A 21,770-nucleotide genomic window follows, 5' to 3' on the forward strand; every position below is an offset into this window, starting at 1 on the left:
TTACAAATTTAATAGCAAATATGTCTTCATCCCACATTCTCTGCCTATCCCATATGATTTTTGAAGGAGAATCCATCTCTGTGTGCTTTTGTCCTCATAAAGAGGGATATGCAAAGTCATGTGAATGATTACACCAGCTCTGCTCCATGCAGGGTTAGCTCTGTGAACAAAGCTAATAGCAGTCTGATTTAAATAAGTCACCAAGGAGTTCATTTCACTCCTGATGGCCATCACATACCTAACAGATAAAGTCTGAGGCTGCCACAACCCCCACAGGTCACAGGTATTTTGTACTCTTATTACACTCTCTGTATCTATTTCCCCTCCTTACCAAACATTGATATGTGAGCTTTACAGAGACAGCACCAGCAGGTTTCTGTTCTGAAACAGGAAAAGCAGGGAAGAATTGGGGGGATTTTTGTTATTATTTTAATACTTAAACAATAAGTTTTCATTGGACTTACACAGAAATACATTGTCAAACATAGCTGGACCTAAAGAGCCAGTGATTTGAAAGTGATGAAAGAGGCAAATATGATCACTGGAGTCAAGGTCAAGAAATCTCTTAAGTATAAATAGCTCTTAGTCACCTTGAAAAACAACTTATATCCCAGTAATTCTTCTGTGGCAATTTGAAGGTTGTGCAATTATAATTTCTCATAGAGGTGGGGAGACCACAGTTTTTTCTCAGTCACCCTTTAACAACAGAGCAGGCAACACCTTCTAAAGCCTTGCTTTAAAATTGAAAGGGTTGATGATATCATGCAGGCTTTTCCAGATCTTCAAGGTATTTCTGTCAAAGCTAAAAATACAAACTCACCATGTTCACAGCATGACAAACATTTTCAAAGTTTAAAGCATAACCATTTGGTCATTGAGGCTGTGCTAAGTTCTGGAAGTCAAAGAAGGACATACAATATTGGGAATTTTACGTGCAGGATTTCAATCTGAGCATGTAACTCAGGAAATCTGCTGCCAAACCCCTTCTCTTTGCCACTGCAAGGATGGGAAATGTTTGTCAGAACAAATTCACTATTGCCCTTTTGCTGAAGGCAAAACAAACCCACATAAGCAGCCTTGTACTCTTGAAATCTAACAATAAGAGGCTGGGCTCATACAATGGAGGGAAATAAATTTCCCATGGGAAGTGCAGTATAGCTTTGACAGTTTATTATAAATGGCAAGTTGGGAAAAACTGATATTTTCAAAACAAGTAGTTAGAGAAAATAAAACTATTTTAGTTGATTAAATAGGGAAAGAAATCCCAATGGCATGAACTGGCATTCTTTGCTTGCAGCACAGGTCCCTGGAAGCATCTGAGTGCCCAACACTGACTTGTCTGTTTAAGGCACACATTGTTGTACATCTTGGATGTATCATTAGACCAGTCACTAGTGCTGTCCCCCAGGGGCCAGGATGGGGCCCAGTCCTGTTTAATATCTTTATGCATGATCTAAATTGCACCAGGGTAGGTTTATGTTGGACATTAGGAAGAATTTCCTCAGAGAAAGTGTGATTAGACACTGGAATGGAATGGACTGCCTGGGGAGGTGCTGGAGTTGCCATCCCTGGAGCTGATTAAGCAAAGCCTGGATGTGTCACTCAGTGTCATGGTCTGGCTGGCACAGTGGTATTGGGGTGTAAGCTGGACTCAATGATCTCAGAGATCTTTTCCAACCTAAATGATTCTGTGATTACTGCAAATTGCTGTTTCATCACCTGATTTAATTTGAAGTGATTCAGAAGGTTGAATGCTCTTCCCCACCCCCAGTTGGGTCTGTATTGATTTAAGTGTTTAACAGAGAAAGGCAATTCCTCATTTCCACATCTTTCTACTCCTCACTCCCAAAGGAGACCAAACCAAATGACCTTCTGACACATTACTCCAGCAGACTGTCCCTGAAAAAACTGCATCACCATGTTAACCAGTCCCAGTTCCCTCTTCAACCCAATCTTTCACACAGGTATCTGAACTGAGAATAAGAGGGTGGATGAAACAGGAGGAGGAAGAAAGAGCAAACATACACAATGAAAGAGAAGAGTTTTTAATTGTCCTATAAAAGAAAGATAAAATTTTGGGGTTTCTTCCCATCCCAGCACCCCCAGAGCCCCACCTGTAAAAGTACTCTAAAGGATAAACCAGGACCAGGTACTTATAAGCTGAGGTCAGTCTTTTATCCCATCATTTCTTTTACCACATTTCAGTACTCAGAATTCAAAGTCACAATTCCCACTCACAGTACCCCAAGGGAACTGAACCATTATTTCAGAGCTTCATTGTTTAATACCCAGTTCATGGACAGCACGTTGCAGACTATTTTGGACAATTTTCAACTGTTACTCTTGGAAAACAAGCAATTCCAACAGGGTGCAAACTTCCCAAAAAAAGGAATGAAACTTATGACAACCTTTAGGAAACTTTTCATGCCCAGATAATATATGGCAAACTAAGGTCTGGCTAACAGCTAATTCACTTTTCACATTCTTTTGAAGTGACCTCTGATTCCTGACTTGCTACCTGGCAGGCTTTCTGAACATGACAATTCCCAGACACTCCAGTCCCTGGGGATCTCCCTTCTAGTTGTGTTCTCCAAGCTAGTGATCCCTGCTCATGCAACACCCATTTACTGAGGAATTCCTTGCACCTCCCCCAGAACTTCCTTTGGGATTAGCTCTGGAGTAGCACTCCTCCAGTAAAACCCAAGGACATGGATGTGTTTTGATTGCCAAGTTCAAGATGGGGTTACACACAGGCAAGCAAGAACTGACACATATTTAGTACCGTCCAATTTACTGCAACACAAAAGCATCCAAAAGAAATGGGGAAACTGGACTGCAAACACCTTCCTGAAGAACAGTTACTTTTCAAAAGGAATTTTCTGACAGAAAACTCATAAATCAGACACTTCCTGCCCTGCCACAACTATATTTTAAATGCAGTTGCTGCTGCATCTCTATCACCCAGGGGTCAAGTTTCTAACAAAGCTTCTATACCTCCAGGGAAGGATTGAACACAATTTATCAAGCAGCATTAAAATACCAGTCCTTATAAACTAGGAAATAGCTGTGCAAATGGAGACTACTTGAGTAATTCACCCATTTTTCTGAGTGAGGACATAAAGTGAAATAAAATTAATCCTAGAAAGTAATTAAAATTATGAAAATGCTTCAAAGACTGCAAGCATTCTTCAAAGGAATAGATCATCTTGAAACAATCATACACATTGGCCAGTGCCATTAAAGAATTGCATATTCTTAGGCACAATCTAATGGCTTTTGCCAGAAAGGAACTCTGCTTGAGTTTGCATAATTTCTTGAACTTTTATCATGTCATGAACGTTGATTTGCTTCTTTTATTCTTAAAAGGGGGGGTGGGGTAAAATTTTAGACCCACTATATGCTTAAGTGGGTTAAGACATAAATGAAGCTGCCCTGCAAGGTTATTACAATCAAATTCAGACTAAAAAAATAGAGAATTAAATAGTAATATTAAAAAAAAAGGATTTGATTTAAAATTTAAAGTATTAAATAAATTGGAGTTAGGAGTGGGATCTGAAAACATAGGGAATAAACTTGCTTCCCTTTTCCTATTCAAAATTGGGGTATATAAGATGTTCCACTTTCAAAATTTTTAAGGTCATGGAGATCCAAAGTAAATAGTTTCATAACTACAGACTCTTGAAAAATATAAATTCCAAAACTGAAATATATTTTAATTCATTTATATTCTTCATGTATCTAGCAAATTTCTGAAAGTAAAAAATATCCACAGATACTTTATGCATTCTAAATAAAATTTCAACTTTAATTCAAATAGAGTTTGACAACTCATTAGCAAAAATAGTTGTTAGGGAAAAATATAGATGTTAAATAATATGATGACTTTATGCAGAGCTATATTAGGTTAAGTAGATGTGTACAGATATGAAGTACCCTCATGTTTATCAATTAGTATTTTATAATTAAAAATCTAAATGTAATCCAAGGTTACAATCAGTCAGTCTAATCAAGGTTTCCTGGGTTATTGAACAAACCATGATTAAAATCAAAGATTTAAATCAGTGTTTGAAATCAATCAACAGTGATGTCCATAGTATGCTTTTATTCTATGGTAAACAGAAAAAAAAAAAAGAGATATGGGACAATGTGTGCCTCTTCTGTCAAGTTCCCCAAACCCTCAACTGAATCTCCAGTAGCTTGAATGCCCCAGAGTTATGGGAGTGCTTCTGCTTATGTAAAGAGACAAGCCAAGAATAAAACGAAAAAAAAAATTGTGTTACAGCACATAAAAAATATTAAATGCTTAAGGCTCAAAATTTTAAAAATTAAAATTTAAAAATGCATGCTGACAACCAAAACTGTTGAGCCTCTCTAAGTTCCCCAGGGCCCTCACTGAAGTTGTGGATATTGTGGGTGAATGTTCCTGAAGACAAAGTGAGCTCAGTGTCTCTCACTAGGCCCATCTCCACCTGTGCCAAGTACCTGTGTAGCTTTGACACAGTGTGAAACTGGAGAATATTTCTTAAGAATAAGCTCAAAATCATGTGTTGGATGTTGCTCAACACCTTTTAAAATCACTGCAGATATCTTGCTTAGCAACAGTCAGCCAACTTTCCCCTGCACTTTTAAATTCTCTATGGAATTGAAGGAGTTTTCAGGAGCTCCAGGAAAAAATTATAAATAACAAAATAATAAACAATTACTCAAATGTGGCTGAACAGTTACAAATCCAAGCTGCAGACCTTTCCAAAGAAGTATGATTAAAAGGAATTTTGCATCCATTTTAGCTGATTTCTAATGGAGAAGTCTGTGATGCTTATACATCAGCTCTGACATTACTTTTGAACACTGGCAGCAATCACTTATATTTTTATCTAATGAAAGGACAGTTATGCCCTGACTATAGGACTGCATTAAGAATTAAAGAGCCTTTAAAGGAGGGCTGCAAAGTAGATTTGCTTCTCCATTTTGATGCTCTGTTGTCTCAAATACAAGCTCACTTTCCTGCCACTTTTCTGGGCAGTGAGGCAAAAGATGATTTCTATTTTTTTCCTTCCCATCTCCTCCTCCTTCAGCAGGTATGGTATGTTGGCTCTGCTTTACTTCAGTATTTCCAGAAGCTTGTTGGAAGTTTCATTTATTTACTGGGAACATTACTGCCTGCATCTTTTTCAAAGAGATAAGGCTATTGCATAATTAGCAAAGACACCTTTTTCCCACAAGTCCATTAGGCATTAAGCTTATTATTTATATCACAATAGAGCAAAGATCCCCATTTGTGAGGCCAAATCCAACCCTGTTAGACTCTGTACTGATAGGCATGAAAGCATTTGTCCCAAAGAGCTGACATTCTTTGAGCCAGAACATAATGTGCAGAGCAGACAAGAACAAAGACACAAAACACGATGTGAAATCTCCACGTGGACGCCGGCTGCTCGGGGAACAGCTGCACCAGGATTATTCATGGAACACTCACTTTGGAAACTCTGGTCCACCTCTTGGCTGCACTGTAATGCTCTGTACTCACAGGAGAGACTCTTACAAAGAAAGGGAAGTTGAAATGTCTTCCCTCTGCTCCTTTCTGAACTGTATCACTGTGGTGGTGTTTGCGGGTCCCCGGGATGAGGGAAGAGATGAGAATCTTGACTCCATGTTTCAGAAGGCTGATTTATTATTTTATTATATTATATTATAAGAAAATTATATACTAAAACTAGACTAAAGAAAGAGAAAGGAGACATCAGAAAGCTAGAAAGGAATGAATAATAAAATCTTGTGACTGACCAAAGAGTCCGACACAGCTGGACCGTGATTGGTCATCAAGTAAAAACAACTCACGTGGAACCAATCAAAGATGCACCTGTTGGTCAGCAACCTCCAAACCACATTCCACAGCCATCACATCGTTATTGTTTACATTTATTTTCTGAGGCTTCTCAGGAGAAAAATCCTAGCGAAAGGATTTTCATAAAATCTGTCAGTGACATATCACCACTGGCATTTATAGGACACAAGTTTCCATTTCACTGAAAAGAAACAATGGTCAAAGTCTTTGTCACCATTTTGAAAGATGAATTTTTCAAAATGAGAACTCCTGTTAGGTGATTGGAATGCTTCAGTTTCTTTTGGATGGGGAGGTTTGTCCCAGAAAACACACTTTTCACTTGAAATGCAATTTCTTAGTAAGTTCATGTACATCACTAAAATGATCCAACCTTCCAGCAAACAGATAATCAGAAATAATTAAAGCTTCCAGACCAGCACCCAGATAATGAACCAACAGAGAAAGGGCTCAACCTCATAGAAAATGGCACAGCATTCTTATTGCTTTATTGTGGGAACAGTGAATTTCCCAAGGAAAAAGACCTCAGCTTGAGGAAGGGAGACTAAACTACATTCAAAGACATGTATAGTCTCTTCTGGATTCCAAAGATGATGCCTGGGCCAGAAGAGTGCTGGCTCGAGCCCCACAGCTGCTGGCACCACCTCCTGTGCCTGTCCCCAGTGAGGGAGGGGTCTCTGTACAGCTGCTCTGCTCTCAGCTGGACTTCTCACAACACCTCAGGTGCATTCCAGAAAAAAATAGAAGCCATTGTGGTACTTTATAAAAATTAAGGTCTGACTAAACTGGAGACTTTTATTTTCAAAGCCTGCATCAGTTCATTTACCAGCTGCCTTGGGGAGAATTCCCTGATAAATGCCCCAAAGGAAGGCATGTTATGCAGCTGCACAGTTACAGTTTTGCCCAAAATTTAGAAATAACAGGTGTCTGCACAACTGGTTTTCTGGAGAGACAACGTGGACCTTAAACACAGTGTGTTACCATGCAGCCAGAACACAACAGAGAGTACAAAGAACTAAAGACAGGACAAATCAGGCAATCATGATACCAAACAGAAAACCTGGGCACTGCTTAAAAAATAAATAGCAATTACTGGGATATGTTATTGCATTACTCCTTTATTGGGCCCCAAAGAAAAAATTTTCATGTCTTTTGACAGAATCTTGAAAGCCCTGAACTATCCAAGGCATCAACACCTCACTTCTAGTCAGTGTTATCTATTGGTCCTGTCTCTGTGCTGCTCTACATCTGTCCCAGTCACTTTGCTTTATAGTTCACATGGCATTTATCAAGCTGTCATATGAAATAAAACAATAACAAAACCAAACACCACTCATTTCATTTGTCTGCAAAGTGATTTACAGGTATTTGTTATTGGATTTCCTGCTGAATGAATGAAGATCCCAAACTTAGTGCACTGTGTATTTCTAGCAGTAGCCAAGGAATCGGATTGATTAAATTATAAATTATGATTACTCTACTGCATTTGAATTTTAAAAATTTAGAATAAAAATAGAGTCACTGAATTGGTTCTTCAAGAAAATAGCTATAATTTCAGGTAACAGATGTGCAGTGAAAGAAATATCTTACTAATATAAATAAGGTAAATAAATATTATAGACCCAACTAATACTAAAAAAAAAAAGAAAATTAATTATTTCATATTTTCCCATCTGATTTTCACTGCTATGCACTAGAATAGAGTGTAACAATATTCAGGTTCATGTTATTCAAGATGTTAACCCCTGTACTCAGACACATTTGATTTTCCTTGCAATCATCCAAGCAAAGCTGTCAGTAAGTTTTCATTTGTGTGAAGTAATAGACACTGGAAAATGCCATGTCAGCATTAATGCAGACATTCCAGGATAGAAGGCTTCCTTTCACATTACACCAAGCAATCAAACCTGATATATTTGCAATCTACTGAATTCCCTCAAACTTTCCTTGTTTTAAGGAAAGTCTCCTCTAGTGATCTACTTGAACGTAATCACAGGAAGCTGAGAGAAGTATAGGATATGAAATAGATGCATAGTGTGAATCACAGACTCTGCTAAAATAACTTGTGTTTTAAAAAATCCTTTCAAAAATGGCAAAGCTTTTGAAAAAAAATATGTGTGTATTAGCCAGCAGGAGAAACCTGGAAGTAATCTGAAATACTTTACACTAATTAAAATTAACTTTTTTGTGCTGGCAAGGTATTTTTCTGTATCTAAGTCAACTTTTGCACAAAGCTAAAGCAGCAACTGGTAAATCCTTGAAGACAGAGGATTCTTCATTGAATTTTTAAAAATTGATTAGTTCTGAACATATAACATAAGCTGTTCTCATTTTTATTTGTCTGTTTGGAGAGTTTTGCACTAAAACGACCTGAAACTCTATGCTACACATTTCTGCAAGTCTTTGTCTATAAAAGAACAAGATGCACCATGACAGGTGTCTCCAGATTTCAAAGTAGTGCACTCTAAGCTGCTGAGAGCAGGAGCTCTCTAGCTGTGTGAACTGGCAAACCAGTTTGTCAGCAGGACACACTTATGATTAAAAACCCCAATAATCTCATCACAAGTCCCACAAAATGTTGTTTTATAATCTTTGCTACCTATGGAAGTGTGGGAGCCAAGAAGCAATCCCAGCAGAGAGTATGGCTGTGGGGAGGTGAGTATCCAGCTCCCTGGCTTGCCAAGTATCAGACAAGGCCAACCTGACATTTTCTAGGGGCATTCTGGCACCTGGAGTCAGGCATGTGGCAAGTGCCACGCTGCTGGACAGGTGTGCCACCTTTGGAGAGCCAGATCCAGCTTCCTCTATGCTCTGGCATGCTTACAGAAAGAATATCAGTACTGTCCAAGGTCCCTATGCCTTGCAGTTCCTTGCCAATTTTGCCCCCTAAATATCAATTTTCACATCATTCCTCTGTCTCAGAAGGATTCTCTGGGTGCCTGAAGTGCCTCATGAATTTTTATGTTGCCTTTTAAGTCTTGTAAGCCGTTTTGCAGGTTCCTAAATTCTTCCTTAAGTGATTAGGCCTGTGCATTTTCAGTTGCAAATCTACAATTATAGTGGAAAAGCATTACTTCCCAGACAGAGAGGCACAATAACAAAAAAAGTCTCTCATTTTCCCTTTGTCTAAGGGTTTGATTGCATGTTCTCAGGCAAATCAGATATCCTGAGATTCACTTGACTCATCCAGTGAGCCCAAACATTATCCATCTTTGTCTTTCCACAGCACTTTATAATCCCAGGATCTCAAAGCCAAGTACCAGGAGAAAATACACAGTTTCTCCCTGAAGGAAAACCACCCGGTGTCACAAGGAAAGCTGCAGCCATTTTGATTTACAAAACTACACTGGGTGAGTGCTGAGTACAATCCAGCAGTCAGAGAAAGAAACCCCCAAAGATTAACAAAAATTAACTACCAGAGGCAGAGATTAATATCAGTAATTTACAAATTACCTTTTAAAAGTGTTAAAACCCAACAGCAAGCCAGCTAAACTTGCATCCCAAACTTTCTTTATTCTCTATCTTTCCCTTTAATTTGCTTCCTGTGTCTTTTATAATGGTTTCCTGAGGTTCTGATCACAGTATCATTGTGGCATCAGTCTACTGGAAGCATAATCCTGTAGATACTCCTTTTAAAGGACAATTTAATTGAATTCTTAAATAGCAGAAGAAAATTAATTTCCTCTGACTTCATCCGCTTTTGAATACTTAAACTTGCACCATCATACATTAAAGAAATAGACCCTACCAACTTTGAAACCTCAGGATTTATCACTTTGATACTTTTCTGGTGCCTGTCAAAGCAAAATTTAAAGAAAATCTTTTTAAAAATCCAGTCACTGGGGAAAAGTCATTTTTTCACATTGAAATGTCTAAGTGTCTCTTCCCATCTGTAGTAACAGGCACTTAATGAAGAGAAAAAAAACCAACACAGAAATTCTCAACATAGTTCACTCTTCTAAATGCGAATAAAAATAAAACCACCAAAAGACTGCATTATGTTAGTTCCAATCAAATGTTGATGAGCCTGGAAAAGCGAGAGGCTTCAGGAATGAGATGGCAACTTACTGCTGGAGGCAGACAGCTCTCTGGGGCTGGAGGACATCGGCTGAGCACACATCTGACACAGACAGTCCCTTCCATTAAAGGTAACCCGATCTCCTGGTGGAAATGGACGCCTGGAAAGTTCAAGAGAAAAATGTATTTTTGCAAAGGTTATGCCAGAGATTTTTCCTCTGTTCTCCCTGCCTTGAGTTTTTCTGCCTTCCTCCAGCGCAATCAATATTTTACAGAAACTCAGGCCAAATAGTTTCTGCAATGTGGCCTTGGCAAAGCCAGGCACTGGAAGGAATCCAATCCATGGATGCAAGCAGAGCAGAGGTTAGACTTGCCTTGTATTTTCATTTTAAAAATATTATCAAACATATTTTATCTGAATAGCAGAGACAGTGAAATCTGCTAAGACACAACACCTACATTTATGATGGTCTCAGCTTGATGTTGTGGGTAGCAAATGATACAGAAGAGAACTCAAAGAATCAGAACTGTTCTTGAGGTTGGTGAAGGAATGTGGAGCTAGTCACTCATAAATGTTAAGAATGTGTGTTAGGCAGAAGTTGACATTGCTGTTAACTCTTATTTGGTGCCTAAATCAGAGGATGAACAACATTTAGTAACTCCAAATCTTTAATAAGGAGTGTTAACTGCTGAGTGCAGACCCCCACCTCACTCCAAAACTGCTTAGCAAATCTACTGCTGATTTCAACAAAACAAAATCTAACAGGCGTGGTTTCCTTTCCACTGCCATCTCTAAGTGGGCCAAAAATAAATCAGCAGCAATACTGAATTTCATTCATCTATTTCAGAGACTCATCTTTTGTTCATTCAACATAAAAAGATTGATGCAAATCAATGTACAGAAAATTGATGTCATGTTTCACACTGTCCCTGGGAAATAAAACTGCAACATATACATTATACGATTACCAAAATGCAGTAAATTCACACACTGCTTAAAAACAGAAAACAAGCAGAATTCTTTTAATAAAAAAGGGCTTGAAAAATGTACCAGGCTAAAGGACAAAGTACTTCAACTACTTATCAGAGATAGGAGTTTAAAATGCCACCTCTCTCTGATCCACAGAGCCTTAGCTATCTCCTTATTACTTGCTGCAAAACTGAAGAGTGGTTCTCTTACTGGGGACAAGAAAGAGTATTTGAGAAGAGGGGGAATCCCAATAGTCCCATAGGACATGCTCTTACATTGGACTGTCCTCAGAGCTCAAATGTAGCATCCAGAATTTTGCTGCACTTCATTTCCCCCACCAAGCTGGGCTGATCACCCGAACTCACATCATTATCTCAGTGTGTAAGACTGACACTTAATTCTTTCAGACATGAGAGTAACTTTCTGAGAACAGGGAACTACATGTCATAAAAAAAGCCATGTCCCCCATACAAATGAGTGGCATTTTCAAGACTTTTAAAGTCAGATCCGCAGCAGATCTTCTATAACAAAATGAATGCGTTCGCAAGAGAAATCTGTCTTGAGACTTGAGTCTGATGGCAACACCTTTCCTTGTGTTTTCCTTGAACTGGGCTCCTGCCATTTTGTTTGAAGGGATGACTTACTTGCAGACAGTGCAGGCAAAGCAGCTTGGATGGTAAGTTTTCCCCAGAGCTGTCACCACTTCTCCTTCCACGAACTCCCCGCAGCCGTTGCAGCGGGTGCCGTACATGCGCTGGTAGTCCAAGGTGCACAGATATTCTCCATTCTTTATAAAAAAGCCTCCTTGTGCCAGGTCACAGCCACACACTGGAATCAAAAAACAAACCACACAGATTAGAAAAATATCACTGCTAAGGATGTTAGCTGCTCAATTGTATCAGTAAAAAGGGTGAAGAGCCAGTCAAGGATTTCTGTGACTTGGCAGTTTTTCCACTGTAAAATGCCTATTCACTCAAACCAGAACACATCACAACCTGGTGCCTGGTTTGCTTTGAGGAAATATTCAGAGTCCTGCATGGGCATTTCTGGTCAACACAGAGACAGAAAGCAATCCTACCTCTAATAGCCAAACCCCATGAAGAGAAAGTGCCATGGGAGATTGAATTTCACACTGTGCCTTTAGCTTAGGTTGAACAAAGAACTCGAAACTACCTATTTAGTGTTCCCCTGTATCACCAATAATTTATACCCAGCTCCTCCCAGGCACTTTGGTTTCTGGCACTCCTCCTGCTCCTCTGTATATTGCTGTATCTGTGTAATTCAGTAAGAGAAACCACTCTTCACAGCAATCTAGTATGTTAACCTAACTCTCCAAGGAATGCCATCTCATCCCCCTTCATAAGATTCAAGTATCTTCAGATCAAATATCAGAAATATTCAATATCAGAGATTCTGAGTATTAAGGAAAAATAAATAAGCAGTACACTAGGTCCTTGCAGTTACACAGTCCTTGAAAAAATAAAATATGAAATACAGAAAGATTAGGGTTCAATTTCTCTTTCTGCCACAAGTCCTAACCACAATATTGTACCCAACATTCATCCTCAGTGCTGTTATAATGGGCTAGTATCTTACTAATTACCTGCCTTGAAAATTAAAATTGCAAGGCATTTGGGGCAGGAATTGCAAGTTTTCTTTGTCTCTTGCCCAGCTCTGGAGGTCTAATGACTGCTACTGTAACAACAATTAATAGAACAACAATAAACAGAACTAAAATGCAGCTTAGAAGGAAAGCAGTATCAGGACCAGCATTTTTCCAGTTTCACATTTCTGCATAGACAGTGATAATATTCCATGTGCAAACAAATTACATTTCATGGTGGCATTAAATCCACAAGCAGCCAAAACTCAATTATCAGTGACTGAGGAGAATTACAAAGAACTACTGTTAAGGCTCTGTTAAAATGCTGCAAAAGGTTTCAAGCTGTTTTTTAGGTAAACATCCAGAAAAAAAAACAAACAAACATTTTCAGTCCTTCTTTTTCTTCTACTGATCTCCATTTTGTTTAAAATATTATTTTCAAATTAAGAGTAAAATATCCTGTTAGGCAGAATGTACAGGTAACCTCTACACCACAATTTTCCACTGGAGGTCCAGTGGAAAACCTACTTACAATAGGTTTGCTTCTCTAAGTTACTTTGGGCAGATCCTTACCATTAAATCATGTAGAAATGGAGAATTCTGCTTTAATGTTTAAAAGATGCTTTGGAAGCTGCTAAACTTCATGAAGTGCTATGGAGTACTCACGTGTCTGTGTGATTATTTAAATCCTACAATTTACCTTGTAGCTTTAACATCCAAGTATATGTATTTTTTAGCCTCAAGCTGAAGGTGCTCAGTGTGCAGCTGGGTCTGCCTCAGGAGCTGCATGTATGAACTCTCTGGCTCTTTGCTATGATCCCCAGTTCTACCAGAGTCACTTTTTGAAGAACTTATTTGGTCACTGTGGCCCCTTTTACCTGCCTAGGCAAGGCTCTAATAAGCTGGGATGATCAAAAGCAACTCTGAATACCACCTCTGTTCTAGCTTCTTCTGAAAACCCAGCTTCAGCATCAGGAAGAGGTGGCAGATCATTGTTTGCAAAAACTACTACAGAATTGGAAGGAAAGGGTTCATGCACACACAGTTATCAGGCTCTACCCCCAGGGATTCAAGCCTATCACGAAAACAGGGGGCTAAATATTTCACAAGTCTTTTACAGACAGCAATTGCTATTGTCAAAAAGAATCTCTTTCTACTGCCCTTTTCCTAATGAAGTCTTCTTTCTACCCAATCTCTAACTCATTTTGCAAATAACTCAGAATGTCTGAGTTGAATCCTCCCACCCTGGCCAGCCACGGATGCAGGCCCAAGCAGAGGCGCCCGCGATGGGAGCCCCCAGCAGATCCCTCGTCCCTGGCACACACACAGCAGGAAGCACACACCAATCTGCAGGAATTAGAAACAAGCCCTGGATACCCCACATTACAAGGGATTTTTGCAGTCAATTTGGCACATGTGTCCCTATCACTAATCACAGCTTTAAGCTACATGGGAAAAACAAGGGTCACCCAGGCTGTTAACGGCCATGGCTGGAAAAATGCGATTCCAGCCGGCTGCTTTCACTTTGAGTCAGAGATGAAATCAGAAAGGACAAACAAGGCTGTACCACACTCCATGTACAGTGTGGTGTGTAACAGGGAGGGGATTTGAACAGCTCTTTTTTCTTCTTTTTGCAACTGTGCAGAAGTCCTGGCTCTGACAATGTATCCCCTCAAGCTGACACATACTGCCTTAGCACACATATTTATGGTCGCTGCAGAAAAACCACAAAAAAGAAGGGAGGAATTGCAATTGACTTTTATTAAAAAGAAAGCCCATATGCCCACCACCGTTCATGCCTCAAGCAGCAGAGGCAGGGAAGAGAAATCAGCTGTGAACTCAACATATGTACAGTTCATTCTGATGGTGTGATCTATGCAACTGCTGTGGCACACATAGCATGTCATCAAAGAAAAATTTATACCTAAATGATGGCAGTTAACTGTAAAGATGAAACTACTTTTTTCCTATACTGATGGGAAAAATGAAAGAATTACTTTGTGGAGCACAAATCGTGTTTGAGAAGGCAAAAAGCAAGAGGTATTCTGTAAATATCCATCACACAGAAATAGTTCTACAGAAGAAAAACATTTCCCCAAGATCCTTCCTGCTCGGTATGATGGGAGAAATTCTGTTTTTCATAACCAAAACCCTCCTTCTGAAACAGGAGTCTCTGGGGAGCATTTCTGTTCCCTAAGGTACCACAAGCATAGAGACAAAAAAAAGCCAGCATTTTTCTTTAAATGAAAGAAGAAACCATTGTCTTCAAAAGCTCTTGGAAGAACTCAGCTTTTCTCTCTGTATATCAAAGAATTTCATATTCCAAACAAACCATCCTGCCTCTCTTGTGAATGGAATAAGCTGGAATACCGTTCTACCTCCCACTGTAAGGAAAACACCACCCACCAGCTTTTTCTGTCTTCAGCTACTCTCTGGAGCTCCTATTTTGCATCCCTGGAGCACAAAAAGGCTGGAGATACGGCCAGGGCTGCTGAGAGCTCCCAAAGCTCCAGGGTCTGTCATGGAAATATCTGGGGTGGTCAGGAGCAATCCAGCTGCCTGTGGATCCAGGGACCTGGACCATTCCTTAGGTGAGTCACTTCCAAGTTTTAATGGTGATGACAAAAATGAAGAGATCAGAGTTTTCCAAAGAGAACAAAAGTAGGATTTGATCCTACTGAGCATTATTTAGGATCTCCATAGCCTTACTGTGAGGGAGAGTTGAACTCCATGTTGATGTTGAGTAAAAATTGTTTCAGCACTGAAGGAAAAAAACCACACAAGGAGAGTCTGTGAATCTGGGCTCTCAGTCTGCAGAAGTGAATGCTATTCATTAAGAAAATTCTAATGATCTACTTTGTTACTGTGCATTAAATAAGGTGCAAATTCAATTTCCTGTTGGGATTTTATTTCCTTCTTGTATTTTTCAGCTTCATGGAATAATGGTGCTGTTTTCAAGCAGGGAAATAGTCATACAACAGTTATTCTTAGGACATAATGGATCTCTTGTTTGAAGGTAGAAAGGAATTTGGAAATGTTTCAGTTTATCACCTACATCCAAAAAAATACACAGGGAAAATCGGGTTTTTTTCTTCCACATAAGAGTTTAACAAATCCCACATTGATGAAAGCAAGGTCCAAGTTCTTTTTAAAGTTTCTGCATTTCAAATTAACCAAGTCTCCTTCTGCCTTTTACTCCTCTTACCAACACTCTTCTTGATGATGTTATTCATTTAAAGAATGAATCTACATCCAAGCATCATCAGAAAAGCACACAGGAACAGTAAATCTCAGATGCTGTGCTGCAGCACTACCCTGGCAGGGAGATTGCAAGGCACCAGTAAGAAATGCAGCAGTTTGCAAAAGCTCTAACAGAGATCCCAGTGACCATTTGTCACACTCCTGTCACTGGAGATTTTTTTCTGTCATACACTGATGAGAGATGCATTTTGATTGAAGCTATTTGATGTCCAGCATTCCCAGTGGTTCTGGAATCTCTTCTCATTTCAGCAGACTGACAGAAGAAACTTGCTGGGAAGTCAAAGTACATGAACATGGAACAAACACAGGTGACCTTAAAATCTGCTTTTATGATGCTTGGCATTGGGTAGAGGAAAGGTTTAGCAGCTAAAACACTTCCTGAGCAAAAGACTAGATTGTATTTCTTTCTTCTTCTCCTAAACTGGTCTGAGATCCCCCTTGGGAAGCATCCTCTAGCCTCCAGTCAGGCCTTTCTCTCTTCCCATGAAAATCCCTGATGCTCCACTTCAAACTCCCTGCCTGCAGCACCCCGAGTGCCGCTGTCACCGTGTCACAGGCAGCCCTCAGTGGGGCACCTGACTGCAGCCCCTGGGCATTCAATGCAAGCATTCACTCAGCTGAAACCAAAAGTGAATTCTGAGCCTCAGATGAGCTCAGTTTTAACGTGATCAGCTTCCCATGCCATGACCCTGCCTTCAGTCCTCCAGCACTGGAGACACAAATAATGCTGCGCTGGGAGCTGTTCCTGTCTGCACCTGACTTGCACAATTTCAGTCTTTCTAGCACAACAGCAAGCAAACAGCAGCTGTCTGTGGTGCAGCAATGTGACAGCTTCCCCACTGAAAAATCAGTGGTTTGTGCGCCAGGATGGAAACAATGGCAGGAATCACTCAACCATTTAAAACACCTTTCACATTAAACTAAGCACGAGGTGGAGATCAAAGTCATTTACAGGTCTGTGGGAAGTGAACCTTGAAGAAAAGGCAATCAGTGGAAAAATGTCAAAGTTTAGCCTCAGATGGCTTGACTGTAACCATCTAGAGGAAACATCTCTCTAAAAAGATTTTAAATAAGCAAACCAGGAGTTTAAGGATAGAACAAAGCCAAACCTCATCCAAGCCAAGCAAATGAAGGATGCACTGACCACAAAGCCAAGAAACTTTCTGTATATTTGTAAGGATGCTCTGCCCTGCTCATCAGGCACCTGTTAATCATCCTGCTGCTCCTCTACTTCCAAAGGGATCCTGTAGCTTTTTAAAATCTGACATGGCATCTGTCAGCATTCATCAGTATCAGCCAAGTAGTGCAATTAATTTCATTTCCTGTCAAATGTTTGGTCTCTGAAGAGACCTCAAGCCCAAAACTAAGATTGGTATCAATCACTTGTCATTAATAGTATTCTAACCCCAACAGAAAAGTAAGGTTCCATCTCAGAATGGGAAGAAACTGAACCCGCAGTTAAATGCCAGAAGAACCCTGCAAGAAGAGCAGTCTTCAAGACACAGCAGCTAAGATATGTAAATGCAGAAATGGCAATTAGTCTCACAGCTTCACTGAGGTTTGATTTCACATCAAGCTACCTGAATGCATGAATTCACATCTGAACTCCATTGCCTGGCATGGGAGAAACTTTAACCTCTGTTAGCTTCCCTGAAAGAACAGATTCCCATTTCCACCTGGATCTTGGTGATTCACAGATTCAAGTGACCTCATATAATTTCATGATGCTCAGGAAGGAGCACGTTCTACCCACATGTGTGTTATCACATCGACACATCAGTTTCTGTTCCAGAAGAATTTGTGAAAATGCAGAGATTTTTTCAAACACTGCACTGGACATCTACTACAAGAATGGCCTCATATTTAAACTTTCCCTGACACTGAACTATTTATAGCACTGCCCAGCAGCCTGTTTGCAGCCTCCTCCTGCTGCCACTGAAGCAATCTGATGACAGATCAAAGGTCAAAGAACTAATGATGTAAAACACATTCCAACCTGTTGATATAGTGTCTGCTTACATGACCCTGACTTCTTCCCAGTTCTTCAAGGGAGGAAGATCCAGTTCAAAGTCAAAGGATTACAGAGCATCCCAAAACCCAAACTTAGGAAGCCTCCTCCCTCCCTGTCAGGCTCACTGAACTGCAGATGATGGAGCCTTGAAAAGTCATCACATGAAAAACCCAGACCTGTGCCTGGAACCCAAACATACCACAGGGGATTCTGCAAGTTAAGCTTGAGAGACATCTAACTGAAGAGAGGAAAATTACCACATTTATTTCATAATTAAGAAACTGCTTTATGCTGATTTGTAACAATGTTGTAATAGAAGCTTAATGTTTTGTTTTTTTTTCCTGTGGAATACTCTGGGTTTGTGGAATGCTTCCTGGATGCCAAGACGTGGCTTTGCCTTATAATTAGCAAGATTATTAGCAGGTAATTGCCTCTTGATATTTGATATCACTACAGCATGTGAAACATTGATACACAGTAAAACATTTTCACCTGACCTTTATTCCACATAATTGCAGATATCCCATTCCTGGAAGTGTTCAAGGCCAGGCTGGACAGGGCTTTGAGCAACCTGTTCTAGTGATTTGGCAACCTGGCCCATGGCAGAGGGGCTGGAATGACATGATTTTAAAGTCCCTCCCACCCCAAACCATTCCAGGATTCCGTGATAGCGAGGACTAAAAAACTTAAGGACACTATCTATATTCTTATGGCAGGATTGCTTAATTATGAGATTAAATTTTTGTTTAGTCTACATTTCTATAAAAAAATTTAAGTTTTACAATTCATATATGACATCACAAATCTACTATTTGAAACACTCCTACCACAAACACTACACTATCTTGCTAAGATAATTCAACCAATCTCTACACGCACCAAAATCAAGCTATGTAAACTTTTACATTGTTACTATGAAAGCTTAAAGCTTTTTCTGTTAAGCAATACAGTGTACTGAAACCAGCTTTTCCCTCTAACCCAAAAGATGAATCACAGGCTTAATAATAAAGCCTTATTATAGCAATTTTGCTAGCCTCCAAGTTTCCTCTGCTAGTACATGCAATAGGGTAAAGTGAACTGTAATCAACTGACAATGGCAGAAAATTATCATTTGTATCAGATCACAATTTAAATTGAGATATTAAAATCTCTGCTCATGCACATTGTAATTTAGGGCCTGATCCCACACACATTTACATATGGAACAGCATTGCAGTGAGTAGTCTTAGTTTTTCCAGAAAAGTTATTCATGTACATAGATCCTTACAAGAAAAACTTTTACTTCTTCATAAGCCACTAATTAATTCTTGTTAATGGTAATGTTTATTTCAGACAAACCCAATGATGTCTCCAGCTCAACCTCCTCATCTAACCTTCCCTCCTCTCAGCCTGCTGCGTCCATTGCCTCGTAAAGATTAACAATTTGGATTGGTAAGAGTAATGTACTCGTGCTAAAACAGACCTTAAAGCTTATTTATTACACCAGGAGGTAATGCAGAATCCTATTAAATTTGCATTTGTAACACAAACCAGAGTTATTCCCTGGCAAGGTAAGGGACTTTGTCATGAAACAGCCAAAGCCAACTGCTCTGAATGCTGTTCCTGGAGCTGCACTCCTAAATGTCTCTTATCCCTCCTCTGTCCATCATTCCCAGTTAACTCCAGCTCCCAGTCAGCTGCTGCCTGCCTGAAATTCTTTGCCTATCAGGAGGATGGCAGAGCTCCCCTTCCTGGGGACAGCCACACCATTTTCAGCTTTTTTGTTTTCCTATCAGCTCTTGTCGGGAGCCACAAATAGAAGCAGCAGGGCAGACAGGATCCTGATCTCCAGCAGCTGGAGACACAGGGCTCTTCAAGGCACAGCCCCAGCCAGCTCCATCTTATCTGGGGCCATGGGAACACGTCAGTCACTGCAGGTTTTACTGGTCATCTTTGGCAGGAAGCAGTTCCTCTGTTCTTAGAAAGACCCCAGAGATGGACAGAGCTCCTGGGGAGGGCGGCTGTCCGCTCACATTACGTGACGCACGAGCCTGTCCTGAGCTGGCTGATGCTCATGGAGAGGAAAGTCACCGTGCTCCTGCAGTGCCACTGCCACCACTGACAGGCATGCCAAGCAGTCATGGAGTGCTTAAGAGCCTCTGACACAACCTGGGGAAGCAGCACTACAAGCACATCCAATATATTTAACAGTATGATGCAAAAACAAAGTTGAGAGCGTGGATGGCAATAATAAAAAGGAATCACATACAGAGCAAAGAACATCACACACAAACTCTGTGACTCTATGACAGCCTTATCAAGAAATGGATTTTTCCCACATCTTCTAAATCTGTGGGTAAAAGTTTAAACACTTTCAGCAGGTATGAAAACAGACAAGTGTGAGCTTGTTCAAGTCTTTCATGCTATAGATGGGAGATGCAGTCTCTAGAGCAAAGTTTAGAATACAAAAAAGAAAAGATAACCAAGCCACCTGTGGATGCAGCTGATACATCCTGGTCCCAGTATCTGTTGGTTTTGCTGCCTAACAACATACTTTATAAGCTGAGAGGGGTCTAAGTCCACCTCCTGTAGAGTTGCAGTCATGTCATATTAAAAACCCATCAGACTAAGAGGGAAGAAAACCACTTACTTGAACAGCTGTGTCCCACTTGTATAAACCATATGGTCAGACAACATGCAATGTGAGTAAATAACTATGTGGCTTAAACAAAAACTGCACTCAAATAACAATAAACAAGATCTGCAGCTCAGGTAAAACATTCAAAACGGGACTTGGAGCAACCTCCCATTCACAGCCCTTTCCTTTCTCCCTGTGAAGACAAATGAACTCTAAAAAGATAACACTCAGACAACAAACCCAACTAATAAGGCACAGACTGAATGAACAGCATGAGCAAAGTCTCTAACATTCAGCTCTGGCCCTTCTCAGTTCAAACTGGATTTACTTTCCTCCATTTCCTTAACAAGCTAATGGTACAAATCATAGTTTCATTTCCCCCAGCAAGAATTATTTCTATAGCTCTCCTTTCTCTGGTGATCTTCATGCAAGCACTCATAAGGTCAATATTATTACAGAATCTTAAACTGTCATCATAAACAGAAGCTACAATAAGTTGAGACATTCCTCTAGGGAAGGAAAGAACAAAACCAAAAAAAGTATACTAGTAAATCCAGTCTTGCAACAGAATAGTCAAAGCACAAAAGCAGCTTATGAGTAAGTAACTAAAACACAAGTGAAAGAAGAAAATAGACCTCACCCCTCCTAAAAAAAGCAAGATTAATGTGGTGCATTCATCAGGACAACAATTCCAAAGCCCTGCTCCATCTGCCCCCTTCTCTATCAGGAGGTCCTAAGGACTCTGATGCCTGGCCTGAATTACCATTCTCCTTTGTGACTCAAGGGGTCTCAGGTGGCCTGATGCTGAAAATATCCTAATCCAGTATCTTCTGTAAATTGAGACCACTACTCACTATGGACAGGAACAAGAAAATAAACAAATAGCTGCTGGTTTTGAACTGCTCAGGGATTATATGGCATCAAGTACTGCTTGAAATACAGCAGCTGTAATGGAGAGAGAGAGATATGCTTTTCCCCAAGCATTCCAGAAATAGGGCAGACAGAGCTCCACGGTGCCCTCTAGGATGGGCTGATGCCACTCCAGATTGGCACAGGTAAAATATGTTAATATCTAGGTGAAAGGTAAGCATTTTTTAAGTTATCAAGCTGTATCTAACTAAAAACCACAGTTAATAAACAATTTCTTAGATTCTAGATACTGATTTTTCAGCATACAAATAATTCAAGTGACCTTTTAAAGAAAACCTTTAGTAACACAGGAAAACAACTAGTTCTATTTTCTGCTATATTCCATATATTCAGGAAGCGGAAGAACAGAGCAACCACACAAGTATTCCACCCACATTTGGAACATGAAAAATATAACTGAAACTCAGGAACTGGGCTGGAGACACTATTCAAAGTCTGAATCTGCAGTATACAAGCTAGATACGGACTTTCAGAAAAGATAACTGGGGTTTAATAGAAGTGAAAAACTATGTGGTATTG

The 21,770-nt window shown here is 39.9% G+C and overlaps 1 protein-coding gene across 1 annotated transcript in view; it reads right to left on the reverse strand.

Moving 5' to 3' along the window:
• ABLIM1 (actin binding LIM protein 1) overlaps positions 1-21,770 on the reverse strand; it is a 142,719-nt gene that overhangs the window by 76,482 nt on the left and 44,467 nt on the right. The window contains exons 3-4 of the mRNA XM_066555000.1: positions 11,474-11,657; positions 9,911-10,020 (exon numbers count right to left, since the gene is read on the reverse strand). Of these exons, the coding sequence (XP_066411097.1) occupies positions 9,911-10,020; positions 11,474-11,657 (294 nt within the window). The remainder of the gene's footprint in view (positions 1-9,910; positions 10,021-11,473; positions 11,658-21,770) is intronic.

This window comes from Molothrus aeneus, chromosome 8, assembly GCF_037042795.1.
Source record: "Molothrus aeneus isolate 106 chromosome 8, BPBGC_Maene_1.0, whole genome shotgun sequence".
Taxonomy (NCBI): domain Eukaryota; kingdom Metazoa; phylum Chordata; class Aves; order Passeriformes; family Icteridae; genus Molothrus; species Molothrus aeneus.